Source organism: Gymnogyps californianus, chromosome 2 (genome assembly GCF_018139145.2).
Source record: "Gymnogyps californianus isolate 813 chromosome 2, ASM1813914v2, whole genome shotgun sequence".
NCBI classification, from domain to species: domain Eukaryota; kingdom Metazoa; phylum Chordata; class Aves; order Accipitriformes; family Cathartidae; genus Gymnogyps; species Gymnogyps californianus.
This window is the reverse complement of record NC_059472.1, coordinates 158,810,384-158,827,652: the sequence shown is the minus strand read 5'-3', so window position 1 is coordinate 158,827,652 and position 17,269 is coordinate 158,810,384. Positions and strand designations below refer to the sequence as shown.

General features: G+C 37.9%; 1 protein-coding gene across 6 annotated transcripts in view; it reads left to right on the top strand.

The window, feature by feature from the left end:
- The window catches only part of RBM33 (RNA binding motif protein 33), a 107,794-nt gene that overhangs the window by 29,422 nt on the left and 61,103 nt on the right, over positions 1-17,269 (top strand). For 5 of the 6 annotated variants that reach the window (XM_050892718.1, XM_050892717.1, XM_050892715.1 and 2 more), the window contains exons 7-10: positions 49-220; positions 7,396-7,604; positions 9,394-9,703; positions 14,986-15,044. In XM_050892718.1, coding sequence (XP_050748675.1) covers positions 49-220; positions 7,396-7,604; positions 9,394-9,703; positions 14,986-15,044 — 750 coding nt within the window. The remainder of the gene's footprint in view (positions 1-48; positions 221-7,395; positions 7,605-9,393; positions 9,704-14,985; positions 15,045-17,269) is intronic. The other variant, XM_050892716.1, reaches the window with a different exon arrangement.

The following is a 17,269-nucleotide window of genomic DNA, read 5'->3' as shown; positions in this document are numbered from 1 at the left end:
GAAAGTAGATTTTTTCAGTTTGCGTGTTCTCTGTATTTTGTGATTCAGGCAGCTATTGAATCTCTGGAACTTCAAGAAGAAACAAAAGAAGAATCTGATGAAGAGGAGGATGACGACGAAGAGTCTGGACGATTACGTTTCAAAACTGAACGGAAAGAAGGAACGATAATTAGGCTCTCAGATGTGACAAGAGAAAGGAGAAACATTCCAGAAACTTTGGGTGAGGTTTTGTGGCAATGGACTATTTTGAAGAGCTATAAGAGAAAGTAAAAGACAGACTTGCCAAAACTTTTGGAAAAGAGTTTAATGGCAAAAGATAGAACAGTCGCCTTCTAACTTAGACTGGTCTATATCCAAGTTGTCCAAAGTCATATGTAGTCTGTTGTAGTATGTGTAGTGTCTGTCTCCTTGGGAATAATGTTTAAGCCTATCATGTTTTGAAAACCAGTGCAGTATTTGTTCATTGAGACTTTTGTGATGTCTTTAAAAGCTTTCTTGTTTTCAAGCAGCAGCTATCTGGTCTGTGCTTCACTATGTATTGTGGTGGAATATGTTTTAAGGAATTCCTTTGGACTTCCATCCTTGGAAGATTTTCAACTGATAACACAAATCTTGTTACTTGTGTTCTGATATGAAATACCTGCATGTTTGCTGTTTTCCCCCAGGAACATAAGTGTGCTGTCAACCTGTTGTGTTCCTACTGTTGAATTGGCCTGGAGAAATTGTAACTTGCTGGGGAGTGTGTTAGAAAAATATGGAAACCCCTGTTTTCTGGGTTCAGCTTTTCTAACATGGAACAATCTGGATCTCTTATACCACCTTGATTCTTTAGGCAGTGTCTAAAAGAGTGTATTTTCTTCGTATTTGAGTAGCTAACACAAGCGTGTTTGTTTCTAGGAACGCTGCTCTATGTAGCTAATGAATTTGCCACTGCTAGTTCAGAATAAGCAGCAGATTTGCAACTTTCTTGCAGCCACTCTGTTTCAGTCTATAAATAAAATCACATTGGTTTTTGGTTTTGAGAGTTAACTTCAAGACCCCTCATGTACCCTGGGTACACCAGTATCTGATACTGGTGTTGTACCTGCCCTACTGGAGATAATTATATTGCCTCTTCATGTTGGCCTTACGGTGGTGGTAATAATAATAAATAATAATAATAAGTCAAATTAAAAAGGTGATATTAGGGAGATGGGCAGAAATTAAGTTTTGCTTTCAGAAAGGTGTACCATTCTCATAGTTTTGCTACTGAACCAAAATATCAATTCAAACTATGGAGAAAAAGCCCTGATCTTTTGAAGAGAATCAAGATATGCAAGAGGGGTGAACTGGTAATGAAGGCAAATTGTCAGATACTGTTGGCTAATTGTCAGATACCACTGGGAGAAGATGTATGTTTTGATGATTTTAACTGTATTACGGTATTGCTAGACTGTAGGGATGGGTTCTTCACACAGGATTGCTTTAAGATGGGTGCCATGCAGTGTGAGCTTGGAAGCTGGGTGCTTCTGCTTTCTTTCCAGATGAGTCGGTGTCTTGGGACAACAGGGCATTTTGGAATTACATTCCCAGAGCACATACCTAGATTGCTGGAACTCATCCTGATGAAATTTTCCTCTTACCTTAAAAGCCTTGCTTTGCAAAGTATGTTAGTTCTAAGGATTTTTCTCTTTGAGTTGCATAGCCTATTAATTCTTTAATTCAGTTGCAAGGAATTTGGGCTTTTACTATGCCTGCAAAAATTGAGAAGCCTTAATTCTATAACAAAGGTGTTGTGGCTAAGAGGACTTGTTCATGAGCAGCAAGGAGTCAGCTGCAGAGGCTGAACCAGGCTTTCACAGTGGTGTTCATGTAGGCCATGTCGTACTGAGACGTCAGTGCATGATTTTGAATCAAGATCTTTCTCATCTGTTGTTCGTATTTATCAAATAGCTGCTCTTGCAATTTCAGGCAAAGTGTGTTAAGGGCCTTTATTCAGCATTGTTTTAATAATCAGGAATTGATTCTGATTAGAATAAGACTGAAGGGAACCCTCTAGAGGCACAGAGTAGTCTATATGGGCAAGGGATAGTTTAGCTGAGGTGAATTCCAAATGTGTTTTCAACCATAAGACCATGTTTCTACATACCACATACAGTCCATATCTTATTTATACAAAAGGTGGTGGTGGCTTTACAAAACAGAATATTTTAAAAACAAAACTGCACCGGAATAGCTAAATCTCTGCACATAATTGCAAGGTAAATGGCAATTGTATGCATTTTCGTGTATCTGTGGATTTACTTTATAGTTTAATGTAAACACAAGACCAGCCAATGAGGAGAAAACCTGTAGTGGAGCTTGACTATTAAGGGAACAGTGATTCAAATTAGACTTATTTTTAACTGTAATTTTAGGTGATTTGGGATGTAGCTCTGAGATATAAGTAAAAGGTGATGCAAATGTGGATGAATCCATAAACTAAAGAGCTTTTTTTGAAACTGATCTTTGGCAAAAATACAGTCTTGCTGTGGTGAAATGGTTTCTATTCATACTAGTTTTTCATGTTAATTTGTTGATAGAGACCAAATGATTGACCATGTGGTGGAAAGTTAAACAGCAAAAAATACTTATTTGCATATAAATATCTGCTTGCTTTTGAGAGTATAGAGCAAATTTTTACAGATGCTACTGGTTTAAAAATGAAACTTCATTGCAGAGCTACATCTCCTTACTTTAAAATCTGAACATAGTTCAGAAAACACTTAAAGAGGAATTAACATTTCAGTTGAAGTTACAAACGTAATTTCCATCCTGTCACATTTTTGTGACCTTTTGTGACAGCTTGTCTCTATTGGAGGAGTGCATTCTTACTTGCTGATTAAAGATGTCATTTGAAACCATTTTATTACCAGCGATAGTGAAATTAATCTTGACACTTAGAGACACTAGAAAAATAATTGCTGATTCACTGCATTAACTGTGTGTGTGAGAACTGTACAGTCAAGATGAGAATAAGTGTGTGCTGGTAAAAGATACGTAAAAATACAGAGTATTCTCATGAATGTAGCTGAGATCTTCCCTAAAGATTTCTTTATCCAAGATAATGTAAGTAGTGGTTTTGAAAAGTTTAAAGGAGAGGTATTGCAGGACAACTATGCAATTGATTTCTAGAGATACTGAGTTTGTTGTCTTTGACGAGAAGTATATAACTTCTTTCAGTGCATGTAGTTGAAGTCTTCCCAGAGTTGGAATTGTCATTATGCTCTGGATTTAATTACCCGTTAAGGAATGGGAAGAAGAAAAATGTCTTTGTTTGGCATCACCAAACTGAAGTATTCCCTCTGTACCTAATTTAAAAAACAAAACAAAACCCTACACTTATGCGGAGCCATTTGCAAAGTGATAGCAAAGGTTATTGGATGTGGTAGTACTTTTTGTTATGTCCTGCTTAGCTGGCTTATGTTCACTCTCATAACTAGTGGCTGAGATTTCAGGCAAGACTAGGAAATTAAAATGAGTGGTTTCACTGTTGTCCTGTTGCACTGTGTGCAGAAGCACATAGTGTAATCAGATTGCAAGTTTGGATGATGGGGAGAAAAAAAAGTTAAAGGAGAACATTTGCTGTCTCAATTTAGATTGCATATGTATGTAAATGCATATGTATTTTTTTTATAGCTGTTCTGGAATGTGATTTATGTTGTAAATCTCTGCATTATCCAGGATAATAGGGATTCTGGGATTCTCAGACCTGGGGATTTGAAATGCTGTTGCTCTCGGGGAGCAACCCAAGGCAGATGTAGCCACAGAGACCTGTGCTCAGGGTTGGTGTAGGCAGGAGCCGGTGTCCGTGTGCTGCAGTGGCCTGCACACACTGTCCAGCGGGTATGGCAGCATCCGGCCTGGCTCAGTGTGTTTTGGCCACAACGCACACAAGCTCTTAGCCAGGGAGAAGCAGCGGGCCTTTTCATGTGAATACCTGGCTGTGCTTTGGAAGAGTCTAGGGAAGGAAAGAGAATCTCTTCTTCCTCTGCTCGTCACCTCTTTTCTAGTTAGCAGTCTGATCTTGCTTTCAGGGAAGACAGACTATTTTCCTTGCTCCCCTCCCTGCAGAACCATCTTTCACACTATGTCCTCTCCTTGATCTCTGTATGTGTGGTGCAATGCTCTCAAATTCAATAAACAGCCCGCCTAGTAATTGAACTGACTGTATATTTTGCTGCATGGTGACTGATAGCAATGTAAAGCACTTGGTATTCATGAGTGTAGTTCACTGCATGAGTCTTCACTTTTGCAGTCTGTCTCTGAGGCTCTGAACCTGCAGTTCTGTGTGTAAGCAAAATTCTTCACGGGTAGGACACTGTTGCCTTCAGTGTCATGTTGTGGGGGAGGTATGCGTCATGTTAATGTAATCTTACCTTTTTTTTTATTAAATCAAATGGTTATATTGTGCTTCTGTGCTCGTAGATATGGTATGAGTGTAATGATGCTTGCTGCAGTGAATTCATGAGGGTTTTTGTTTTGGTTGGGTTATTTTTTCCAAGGTCAGTATTACACACATATTCAGTTTTTCAGCCAGAAAAGTGAAAATGTGGACTGTGCCTTTAAGGATGCAGCCTTTAAAGTTTTGAGAACTTTTATGTAAAGTGAGTAGGAAAACAATTTATTAGTTTTCATTTTAAAGAGAGTGAAAAGTACCTGCACATTGAAGATCATCAGGACTGACTTTGCCCTGGATGCTGTCATCCCTTCCCCAAGCTTAATCAGTGCAGCCCTCTGAAGTCATTTTGTTTGAAGCAGCCCATTCTTTCTTCTAAAGTTGTTTCTATTCAGTGTCCTTCAATATGTGCACAAGAGGCTGAGAGACTCAGTCATGATCTTGCCTTGTAGGAAGCCCAACTCTATTCCCAGGTTCATTAAGAATTGTTTTCCTCACATGTGACTTCTAATCTGTTTAATATGAAATAGCTTCTTATCATCTTGAATGAGTATCAGTGGTAGGTACTTGTTGCAATGACTGAACTTTGCTTTCCAAACTGCCTTGCTCAGTTCAGGGCTGTAGTGTGGAAGATGGCAGAAAAATTGCTCTGGCTGTCCTATTCTTGGGAAAAAAAAAAAAGAAAACTTTCCAACTAGCAGCATGCCCAGGATGCCCTGCAGGATTTGAATCCTCTCTGGTTAAAGGGAGGAGTGCTATTGCTTTGGAATGTAATGGCACCATTTACTTTCCATAACTATATGGGAGCTAGTGGTCTTTCTTTCCTGCAGACCAACTAAAAGCCCGTGTTAGCCCTTTCACGTTTGCAAGCCTGTGAAGAAACTGAACTTGCTGCAGATGTGGGCAGGATGGAGGCTTGAAATCAGAGTTCTGTTTTTCCCATTAAATCAGCTTTTTTCATCCCTGACAGCTAAGAATGGATAAGGTGGTTGTTTTGGTCACATCTAATGCTTTTGATTGCTTTGGACAAGAGTACATTTGTCTTAAGTTTCCTCAGAATCCATAGTGTGCACATTTAATACCATACTAAGACTTGAGGGAGTGTGATTCCTTCCCCCTTTCTAAGCATGCTATGAGATTTTCCTGATAAAACCTGATTGTCTTGGGCTCTGCTGATGTCTTGAGGCAGGTGCTAGGGCAAAGGTAGTATTTCATAAGAGTATCTGGTGTGGTTGTAAATTAAGGCTTTATGCCGCTTAATTGCAGTGTCAGAGGGGAGAGAAAAGGAGGTAGAGGAACTTGTCTCATCACCGACATGCAGAAATGAAATGGAAAACTACATGGCAGATCCTGGGCTTTTAGGCGTCTGTCATGTTTGCTGTGTTCTTAGACTGTCAGCAAGTTCTAAACTTTTCTTTTAAAAATCAAAAAGCCCCTGCTTTCTGGAGGTGCTGAACACCTCTGAAAACTGGGACATGCAAATTCACAGTCTTTGCAGCTCAGTCGTGCAGGTCGTTTTTGTAGCCAAGTAAGAACAACTGCCACAGTGGGGATGCGCAGCGCTCACCCTTTTCTGCCCTTCTGTCAATCCTCAACTTCAAAGACTGATTGAGATTACTTATGAAGATGTTTAAGATGGTGGTTTAAGTAGCTTTGGCTATTAGACTCGCAAGAAATTTTAATAGTTTTCTAATTGCTTTGGTTATGTATTCTTGATGGAGGATATGTGGTGATGTGGACATGTTGTAGTAGTGTCTCAGCTGCTGGATGCAAACTATTTTTATTCTGATCTTCAGATATTATAGCCCCTATGTGTGGTATTAGCAGGTAACAATACTTGAAAGGTGGTCCTGAAAGGTGGTCCCTCTACCCAGTCTCCTTTAATGTTAAGAGCAGACTTTTAAAATGGAAAACTGGAATTCTTGCACTAATTGCCATTTATATGGATTCAAAATATGTATTTATCTGTCAGGAGTGTGTTTCTTGTAGAGTAGTTTAATTTTGCCCTGTCAGAGGCAGAAGTCAATTTTAGAGGTAACAAGGGATCTGACTGACTGGCACATGGCAAAATCCTCAGCTGCATGTTTAGGTTAAAGTTTATCGCCTTCAAGTAACTGCAGCCTGGTGAGTGGCACTGCTTGTACTGTCATGGTGTGTTTCCTGAAGTTTGTTGTAGACTTTTTCTGTATTTCCAATAATTTGATTACCTCAGCCTGTTACTGCATGGTTTTCTCTTAATGTTATCAGCATTGTCCCAGGTTTCAAGCAAATTTGGCAGTCTTCGTTGAGTACCATCTGTTCTCTGGTGTTTACCTGTGATGTGAGTTGGGTGGGTGTTATCAGTGGCCACATGTTTGACTTGAGCTGAGCACAGGTTTTGAAGTGTGCTCTCTCTTAAGTGGAATTATCACTTGTAAAGTACAGCTGGTTCTTAAATCACATGCAATAGAACAAATATTAAGTAGTTACATACTGGGAAAACACTTCAGTGACCAGAAAGTCCTTCTTTGGAACAGGCCAATGTGCAAAAGAGTCTGGCAGATAAAATCTGTTCACATGGAAGACAACATATCCTTTACTGTGAAGTTTTCTGGGGGTTTCATTGTACTGCCTGATATCTCTGCAGATGTGAGATGTTTAAGGTAACAGATGTGAGAGGAGCTACAGCCTCCTCTTAGAGCATAAGGCAAACTTCAATAGCATTTTAAAAAAAACAACCACCAAACCTTTTTGTTCGTGTTTGTTTCATTTACCTGCTGCTTTTTGCCTGTGCAGCAGACACAAGTATCTGTGTGCTTTTTCCTTTTAAAGATGTCTTTAATAGAAATGTTAACATGCCACCTAAAGGAGATCAAAGTGCCTGCAAATTTTATGTTAGTTGCAGGGATGCTTCTATAGTTCTAGTGATGTTTTTTCATGGTATTTTCCATCTTTTCAGGACGAAGCTAAAATATTTTTTTCTCCATCTCTTTTAACAGAACTTTCTGCAGAAGCCAAAGCAGCATTACTTGAATTTGAAGAGAGGGAAAGGCAGCTTAAACAGGGACGGTATGGCTCAAGGAGAGGAGGGCGAAGAGGAGGCTCGGTTATGTGCCACGGAATGGGAGAACAAAGGAGGGACAATAATGATAGGGGAAGAATGAAGGATCACAGGCCTGCACTGCTGCCAAACCAGCCGTCAACAATGGTATCTTTTAATCCTTAGTATTCTTTGAACACACTTTCAGGAAATGATGGATAAATGCATTCTAAATCATGAATCTTTACGAAGATGGAATATATATTCCAATGTACACTTCTTGCTCTTTCAGGGCGCTGTTAGGCAAGATGGGCTTTGTGTAACATGGTGTTTATGAAAGTATGTGCCTAGTACTGTTACCAGCCGCAACTTGAGGAATCTCAAGGCCTCCAAATGAAAAGTGGATTTTGATTCATACAACGCAGTCAGGCTTACATACTGGTTTGCATAAAGATGGAGGAAAAAGTTAATTCCTCTGAGAAGTCCTCTACATGCAACATGGAAACATGTTCAGTCCCACATTATTAATAGTAATTTAGTTTAAAAAAAATGTGATTTTGTAAAATATTTCTTGGTTTTTGTCAAACTAGTATTTTTGCTGATATGTCTAAAAAAAATCTGTTTGTATACCTGCCCTGCTGCTATGGAGGCAAATAAAACCCTAGGAAGGTAATCACCACTAGATAAATTAGTATCTTGGATTTCAGATGAAATTTAGCTTTGTTACTCCCCCCCCCCCGCTTTGTATCACAAACTAAAAGATGTTACTTTTTCCATAAGAAAAAAAAAAAAACCAAACAAACAACGAAAAACCAGGAAGTGTGTGATCAAGAGGTAGCCCACACATATTTTTGTTAACTGTCATAAAATGTACTGGAAGCTGAGATTGTAGAACAAAGCCTGTGTATGTCTCTGCAGGACAAGGTCATCTGTATTAAAGGGGATTTTTTCCAACAGCAGTAACTCTAGGTGCTGATCACTAGCAGGAGTCGGTGGATATCTCAGCGGTTGAGAGCCCTGCAGTAGAATATTTCGTGCTTTTAAAACAGTGAAGGTGGAATAATTTTTTTCTGTATTGCTGCAGTCTTTGCTAGTTATTTTGATCTTAAATGTTGTAAACATTTTTGTGCTCATCACAGTATCTTCTTCTTGTGCATCCTTTGTAGCTGCTTTGCTTTATGTATATGGCTGCTGAAAAAAATGATGTCACATCTTTGTTACTAAAAGGTTGCCTGTCTGGGATTCTTCTTGCACTGCCATTTGGAAGTTACTGGACTAGGACTGATACCTAGTATCAGTGAGTTCGGAAGCAGAAGAATGTCTCTGAAGAGAGATGTGATAATTTTTTTTTATTATAACTGATTTTGGCCACTTGTTTTTGAGTGTTGAGCAGCAAGAGACTTTATGTTACGAAAGGTACCTTTGAAAGGTATCTTTAAAGTAGTTTTTTCTTCAAGCAGTATAGATAGGTGGGCTGCACTGATCTTAAGAATCTAGCTTAATTTGTATTTTGACTTTTGTTGCTACTGTTAGGTCTCTTTTCTCAGAGAGGCTCTTCTATACATGAGACAAAAGTTAGTGGATTTGTTTTGATACTAGGACTCAGATTTCTAGTGATCATCACATGCACTTTATTGCAGTTGATGACAGTTTCCAGTGACATATGCAGAACCCTAACATATGAAACTAGACAGTTTCACTGTAAAAATAAGTGAATGAATGTCTGCATTCCCTATGTGCTTCCTTGCTCTTTGCCGTCCTCTCCTTCACATGAATGTCTTTGATTGTTCCTTTGCTTTCCTGTACTGATGGTTCTTAACAGTTCCAGTTGATGATATGGGAAAGAAGTTCATATTTGGCCTTAATTGTTCTCCAAAGATGTCTTGATTTTTGTGCTGGTTTGTCAGGATATTTTGACTTGAAAGCCTATTGACTTTATTCTTTTGTCTGACTTTAGACTCATTCACAGAGGTTAATTCCAACACACCAGCAACCTGTTAGGAGTCTGTTCCAGCAGCAGCAACAGCAGCAGCAGCAACAACAGCAGCAACAGCAGCAGCAACAACAGCAGCAGCAGCAGCAACAGTTACAATCTCTGCTTCCTTTACAGCATCAGCATCATTCTTCTCCTCCTCCAGGGCTACATATGCCCCCTCAGATAGAAACGCCTAGAATAATGATGACTCCACCTCCAGTGACACCTCAGCAACCGAAGAACATACACATAAATCCACATTTCAAGGGGACAGTAGTGACGCCTGTACAAGGTGAGCTTTCTGAACACCTTCCCAGTCGTGCGAGTGTGACTCATCTTATTCTTTGCCAAAGATGCAACAATTTGTTTATCACTTCATGGAAATGTGCTTCAGGCTGATATTTTTTCCTGAAGCTTGAAACAAATGTTTTGCCTAAAGTGAGACATAATGTTGTTGGACTGTGGCCAGCTGAAATAGTAAAGCCTTTTCAACTTCTTTATCATCTTTGTTACTCTACTGTAAAGCCTGCAAAGAGCGGTAAAAGTGGAAACTGAAAAGAGAATGTGCTTTTTAAAAGTAGCAAATGTCAGTTTTCAAAACTAGGTAAGTACTGCAGTTTATAAATTCCCACATCATTCTAGCTTCAGCCAACAGTTCACAGAATGACCACCTGCCTGTTTCAGTGAGAGTACACTGAGGCTCTCCTTGCACTGTAATTGCTCTGTGAGAGGTACCAGCTGCTGTCCTTACTTGAGAGGATACATGCCCTCAGTTCTCCTTTCAGTGCCACATTTGTGATTGTTTGACTCGCAGCCTGCAAGTATATTTTTTCCATAACTTAACACAAGCACTCTTTGGGCTACACTTTTTAGGGCAGCTCTCAGCAGAGCTGTTAACATTACTACTTATTTAGGAAGTGGTTAATCCCTAAGAAGATAAAAAAAAAAAGGACACCTAAATAGCTCTGATTTGTGATTATGTTGGGATTAGACAAAGTAAAGAAACACATATATTTTTTACGTATTTACCATTAGGTTTTCTGTATTTTTCCCCCTTCAAATCAGCAGAACTCCAAGCCAGTGGTACCTTTGCTTCATTTATTTGACCAATGAAGAGTAGGAATTTGGCAGGGTAGGATATTGCCAATTGATAGAGATCTATTAGGCTTCTCACAGATGGCTTCATAGTAGCTGTGTTGTAGAGATTATTTTGCTTTTTCCTGTCTAATAAAATCAGTGCTTCCCACCAAATTATGCATTGGGACACATTATCTGGAAGCAGTCCAAAAGGTCCTTTAATCTTGGATTTATGCCTTCTGTGCATTTTCCTAACATTTCCAAAGCAACAGTTACTGTTTTGCGAAAAGCAAAAATTGTTTTTAGACTATTCTAGATGCCTCTCCTCTCTCCCCATGAAACAGTCAACAAATCTTCTGTATCTAGGTGAACAAGTGTCCTCCTAATGCCAGCAATGACTACTGAGGATTTTTGCTTTTGCCTAATGTCAGAAGTATACCAGTGTATCTTCTTTCGTCTGAGTTTTTTTTTCACGTTATCAGGTGGCTTCAGGCTTGTCTCAGCCTTACCACTACATCTGTGGCACCGTGGGTATTCCAGGGGCCTTGGTTTATCTTGGGCATAGCCTTTTTTTCTGTCTTTACTTGCAGATCGTCATTTTAACAAAGTTGTGTACCTCCTGCATGTTAGGAGATCTTCAATATAGGATTTGTAGTCTTTTTTTTTTTTTTTTTTTTTTTTTTTTAGATCTTACACCTTCTGACTTTGTGTGCCCATTCATTTCTTGACTGGTAAAAATCTAGTCGTCCTCTCAGAATGAGCAGCCCTGGAGAATGAGTGATCCATTTTTGAATGGTGTAAGACTTGTGTTTCAGTGAGGAAGATCTTTCCTATGTGTATTGATGGCAGCTGGTTTGTATGAAATAACTTTGTGCCATCCATTTTACTGAAGGAATCCATGGCAAGACTACTGAATGTTCCTGCTAACAGGTGTGCAGCATACTATTAAATGCAATCTTTTAAATCACTGTAGAATTTTAATCTTCCTGATTAGAGAGCATGTATGGGAAGCTGAGTCTTTTGCAGTGGCTGAGAGTAGTGGCCATCTCAGTCTTTTAGTCTGCAGCAGTACAGTTATGTTACATGAAAGTACACATTTGCACACCTAAAGAAAATGTGTAGGAAATCAGTAGTCTTCTTCAGGGAAGATGAGCATAATTCTAAAATCTTCAGTGGCATTTGCATATTAAGATGAATTTTTAAGCAGTCACTGCAGGCAAACGGTAGACATAAATTCCAGTGTAGGGAGAGCTGTTCCAAACTTCCTCTTAAAACGTCCTCCTCAGTTTAATCTGTCTGCTTGAGGCCCCAATAGGCAGAGACTGGGAGTTGACAACATTAGGATGTGTTTCACATGCGGCATCATTTATTTCAGGGTAACAGGAAGTATGAAAGATCAGATTGACTTCATGTTCTTGATGATGTCCTGCCCCTTCTTGGCTGAATATATTTCCAGATACATGAGGGTTTTTACACATTGGAGAATACACTCAGGTGCAAAGTTTATTGGGATTCTGTTGTTGAAAATGTGATGCCTGGAAGCTAAAAATGCCATGTCTGGAAGTGCATGATATGCACACTTCGGTTCTGGTAATTTTAATGGTGTGCTGTCATGTTTTAGTGTAGACTGACATTTTTTCCTCTCTAATTTTATGGCAGGATTAAGCTCACATACTCCTAATTGTCAGCACCAGGGACACTTTTTCTAACCACAAATCATAGAAATATACTTTCTCAACATCTTTTTGGTTTGAGTTAGTCTTGAAATGCGTCGAGTATATCAGTATTTTCTAAAATAGACTCAAACCTCCTGTAAACTGTTATTACATTTTCATGTGAATAAAATAGCATGTGTAAGAGCTCTAGAAGCTAGCTAATTCAGCCTGAAAGTGAGTTGAAGCACTCCTGAAGGATCCTATCATTGGCTTATTCCTTTGATGTCTCAAAGGCAAATCTCTTACAGTGGCTACCATCTCTCTGCCCAGCCATGAATCTTGGTTCAAAAAAAGTTACTTTCAAGTCAGTTTTGTTTCAAACAAATTTCTACTATTTTTAGTCTTTGAAGCTTCATAAATGATTAAGAAGGACTCAGTCTATCAAAACCCCTAAAACAGTTTTGTGAGCCTCTGTGCATACCTGCTTCAGATACTGTTCAGTTGGCATTCAGTTGTGCCTTTTGTGGCATTTGAATCCCATGTCTTTTAGTTGCTTGCTTGTCATATAGTTTTCTCTTTTTTGTGTCCTATTCTGTAAATTAGTTTTGAGTTGTAAGTAGTAATTTTTGGCTGAATGCATGTCCAAATTTGAGTGTGATCAATTTACAAATGCTGGAGGCCTGTACATAGATGTACTATCAAATACTAATTCAACCTGTGATAATAGATATTGAGTTTTTTCCCCTTAATGTTTATACCACAAATAACTATTTCAAGGATACTGTGGTGCTGCCAAAATTGACGTGAACTAATGAGCAGTTTATGGCAGCTCGGTAGATTAGTATGCCATTTACCTTTTAAAAACTGTTTGGTGTCTTGGGAAAAATTACATTATAATTCTCCTAAATAATCAATATGGGAATTGCTTCTTCGTCTTTTCAGGTATAGCATTGGAATTTACAGCCAAAAGCAATTTAATCTTCTTAAAATAGTGTCTAACAACATGCTGTGTATTATTTTTGAAACGTAATTTTCAAACCTATGGAAGATTTGACATCAGGAAAATGAATGCTTATTTGAGATTTCTTTGCTGCTTCAGCAAGTGTCCAAGCATTGAAAGGGCACAGAATTTGAATTACTATCTTTCATAAGTATTAAATTCATTTGCTTAAAATATATAAATATGTATCTCTCTATATGCTACTGCCAGAGGCAGGATACTGAAATAGACCCAAGTGCCCTGTTCAGTTGACATTTCTCTACATTTCCCACCTTATGCCATTTTTCTCAATGCCTCTCTGACCTTAATACCTGAGCTATTTTAGTCCTAGGTCTGTCAAGTGCACCCTGTCAATTTTTTCCAGGTGGGCATGGCTGTTTGATATCGACAGATGTTCATTAGAAGCCAAGATGAGACTATTCCACTAATTTTCTCGTGTAACCTGATACAAAGTTTGCACGCAGTCCTTCGGCGCTGAAAGACTGGTGCAATTAGTTTACCCTGTCAGTCCCTGAACTAGTAAACTGCAAGTACTTAACAAAAGTGGATAGAAGCCAGACATGGACGTGAACTAAAAATAATCACTAATGCATTAGTTCTTGTGCCTCAGTTACCCAGGAAAAAGGGATTTTTGAGGCATCTTAGCAAACTCCTGCGTTGGGAAATTCACCCAACTTCTCCCTCAAACTAGCTGCGTTTCTTAACATCTTTCCTGCTCTGAAGTGTAATACAGTAGTTGCCTACAAAGTTGATGTTTAACCCTGTGTGGGAAACGTTTTCCTGTCACTTTCAGAAATGCTAAAAACAAACTGAAGAAAAATAACCTTACTGAAAGTTTTTAGTAAATGAGCAAACACATTCAGTGCTGTTTGAAATGCTTTATTTAACTTCTCTAAGCCTTTTGTTTAACATTGAAACATTTATATTTTTAACCACTTAGACAACTCAGAGAGGAAATAAAAAGTGCACTGGAAAACGGGAAATCTGTCATTACACTTTGTACTGGGGATTCAAATATAGATTTAGTCCCTAAGGTGATCTAGCTGTAGATACTTTGTGCATTATGCCATAATATTAAGTGAATGTTTTGGGAAATATTTTTTGTAACTAGTCTTTTGAAATGCAGTTGTATGGACAAGTCATCCATGTTAATCCCCCTGAAATACTAACTTCAGAGGTTATTTTTCAGGAAGAGGGTCTCCTAATTCTTCTTGGTGTCTCTTTATGAAAGAGCAGTCGTTCATCTGAGATCAGCAGTTCTGTGATTACATGAATTGTGATCACAGTTGCATATACCATTATGGTGGCAAGGCCAGATTGAGTAGTTTTTGCTTGCTGTTAATTGCCACTGCCTGCCTAATTTGCCCTCCTATGAACAGTGATTTATACCAGATGGAGTCTCTCATGCCCGTGCTTATTGTGGGAGGTTGGTGGTGAGACTGGGAGATACCTGGGAAATCTTGAGGGGCGTGAATTTGAGAAGGCAAGTTAATTATGTATCCTTCTTTTTGAAACATGAAATTATCGTTAGAGTCTGTGTCAGCTTTGTCTAAGAGGTGTCTTTGGCTGAATAAGTATTCTAGTTTTCCTTCCTGCAACAAGGAGCAATTTAATTCTGGAAAATGCAGAATTAAATTATGTAAATTGACTAGGAGAATCCTAATTGCCCTGTTGCATGTTGCGGGGGGGGAATGGTTGCTTAAAGTTAATTGTGGGAACTGTGACATGTGAGGGTAAACGTAGCAGATTTTAGTCATGGCTTCTTATTGCAACTGCTTTTGGAAATAACAGCAACAACTGTTAGGTAAAACAAATGGTGTTAAAAGGTGCTTCTTGTTTCAGTGCCCTTGCTGCCAGTTCCAGCCCAGCCAAGACCTGCTGTAGGACCCCAGAGATTTCCTGTGAGTAGCAGCTGTTTCTTCTTCTCTGATATGGATAAGCATACATTTGCAAGGAAATATTAATATAGCAAATAAAAGCTGTTCTAGTGAAATATAATTTTAAGGATTTGTAAATATTGACAATACACTCTGCAGTTGAAAATGTTTGTTAAAAGCTTAAGGTCAATGGATTTTTGAGAGTAGAATTAATTCTGTTTAACTGTAAAATTGTTGAACTAGTCTCTCCAGTGGGAGAGGCATGAATGCATCTTGTCTTAAGGAATATGGGCTTCATTTTATTACTTGACTCTTTCTGTATAAATAGAATCCTTATTTTATTTGATGTAATAAAAGGCTATTTGAAATAATCCCTAAGCTTAAAAAGCAGTAATATATATTTATTGTAAAAATCAGCAATCATTTTTATCACTGCTTCAGGCATTTAAATGCCCTCATGTTTTTTTATATAAAAAATGGGAATGGCATTGCATGACCTTGCTTTCTCTTATGTTTCTAACTTCTAAAACAAACAAGGCACTTAGCTGCTTCACTAGGCTAATTTCACTTGATAATTTTCTTTAATTCTGTGAATGGAGAGAGTGCATGCTTCTAGACCTTTTCTCATCATTTCGCAGTTCGGTTGTCCTAAATTTTTAGGTTTGCAGAGTATCAAAATAAGCAAAAGAAAAAATAGTTCATGCAATATTGCATTAAATAGTTTCAGATAAAGACCCATATATTATGTTTCCCAAATACATAAAACACACAAAAATTATCCTCTGTTAATGTGTGCAGCGTTGAAGGAGGAAAGTAGATGTTTGTGAACATCTGTGTGGTATCACACAGTAAATTATTTGCATAGAGATCAGATGTATTTGAAAGAAGCAGATTTCAGAAACCTGCTGTGACTTTTGATTGCCATGTGCATACCTGGTTGTTTTTGACACAGAATATTTTTTGTACAGGACATCTAGCTGAGGAATTGCGATGTCCGTATTTTGTGCAGTAACTGAGTTTTTGAATTGCCATGTTTCTTCTGTGAAGTATAAAAAGGTTAAGTAGTAAAACCACAGTTCCATTAAGTAAATTCATGTTACATAATTTTATCATCAACACTTTAACTGGAGATATTTTTCTATTAAAAAATATTGTGGTTTTCAGAGGAAATAGTTTTCTTCAGCAGCCTTTAGTATTATGTGGAGACCTTATTAGCATTTTAAAAGTAATGCTAATTGTTTGTTATGAAAACAAGTATCTTGCATTTGTTTTCCTTTGACACTAAGTTGCTTTGCCAATAAACACAGTTTGGGATGGAAAACAAATTGGAGGACAAGGAATATCTGTAAAGGCATTGTAATTGACATCTTTGAAGTGTGTTTCACATCAATGTAGAAAAAATGGAGATTAATTTTTTTTAAATTGACTGTGAAATTAGATTTTAATTCTGTTCACTTTTGGTTTTGCAAGTTGAGAAGTACTGCAAACCTAGCTAATCTTGTATGCAACAGTTTTTAAAAGGGAATAAAATATATTGAACATTTTTGGTAAGACTCTTGCTCCTTTTGCCTGAAGTAAAATACTTAACTGCTTGCTGCCTTTTTATGTAAGCAATGCACTTGCAAAGAGTCAATGTAATTATTTTTTCATAAAGAGGAGGAGGGCTAGCTTAACTAAGAGGATCCAGTACTGTGATTTGGTTGCCCTGAGTGTTTTGGGGTTTTTTTTTTTTCTACTTCAGCTAGTAACCTGCTATATGACCCTGAGAAAGTTACTTAATCTTTCCATGACTCAGAGTTATAAAATGGGTATAATATGGACTTCCCTTATGAAGTAGTTTATAAATTTTGCATAGGTTATCAGTCAGGATTAGGAATTAAGTGTCACTGTGTACATATCTCATGTTTGTTTTATTAAATATAGTATGTTAGCTCTTGAGCTGAAGACAAATTTACTTTCTGACTAACATTTTATCTGGCAGAACTACGTTTTTAGCTCTGTTACATGTCAAATGCCTTTGTGCCATTATAATTCACTTGTTTATGTATAAATGTTGACTTATAGCAATATAGCAATGGTTAGACAACTTTGACAAGCCATTTGAAAAAGATCGAAGAAGTGTTCCAGACTATCGTTCATTCATCCTTTTCCTCATTGTAGAAAGAATCTCTGGATATGTAATAACTTGAATTTGCTCTTGTTTTTTCTTGATAATAGTTAACTGATTTTTCTGATTGCTTTCTTTCTAA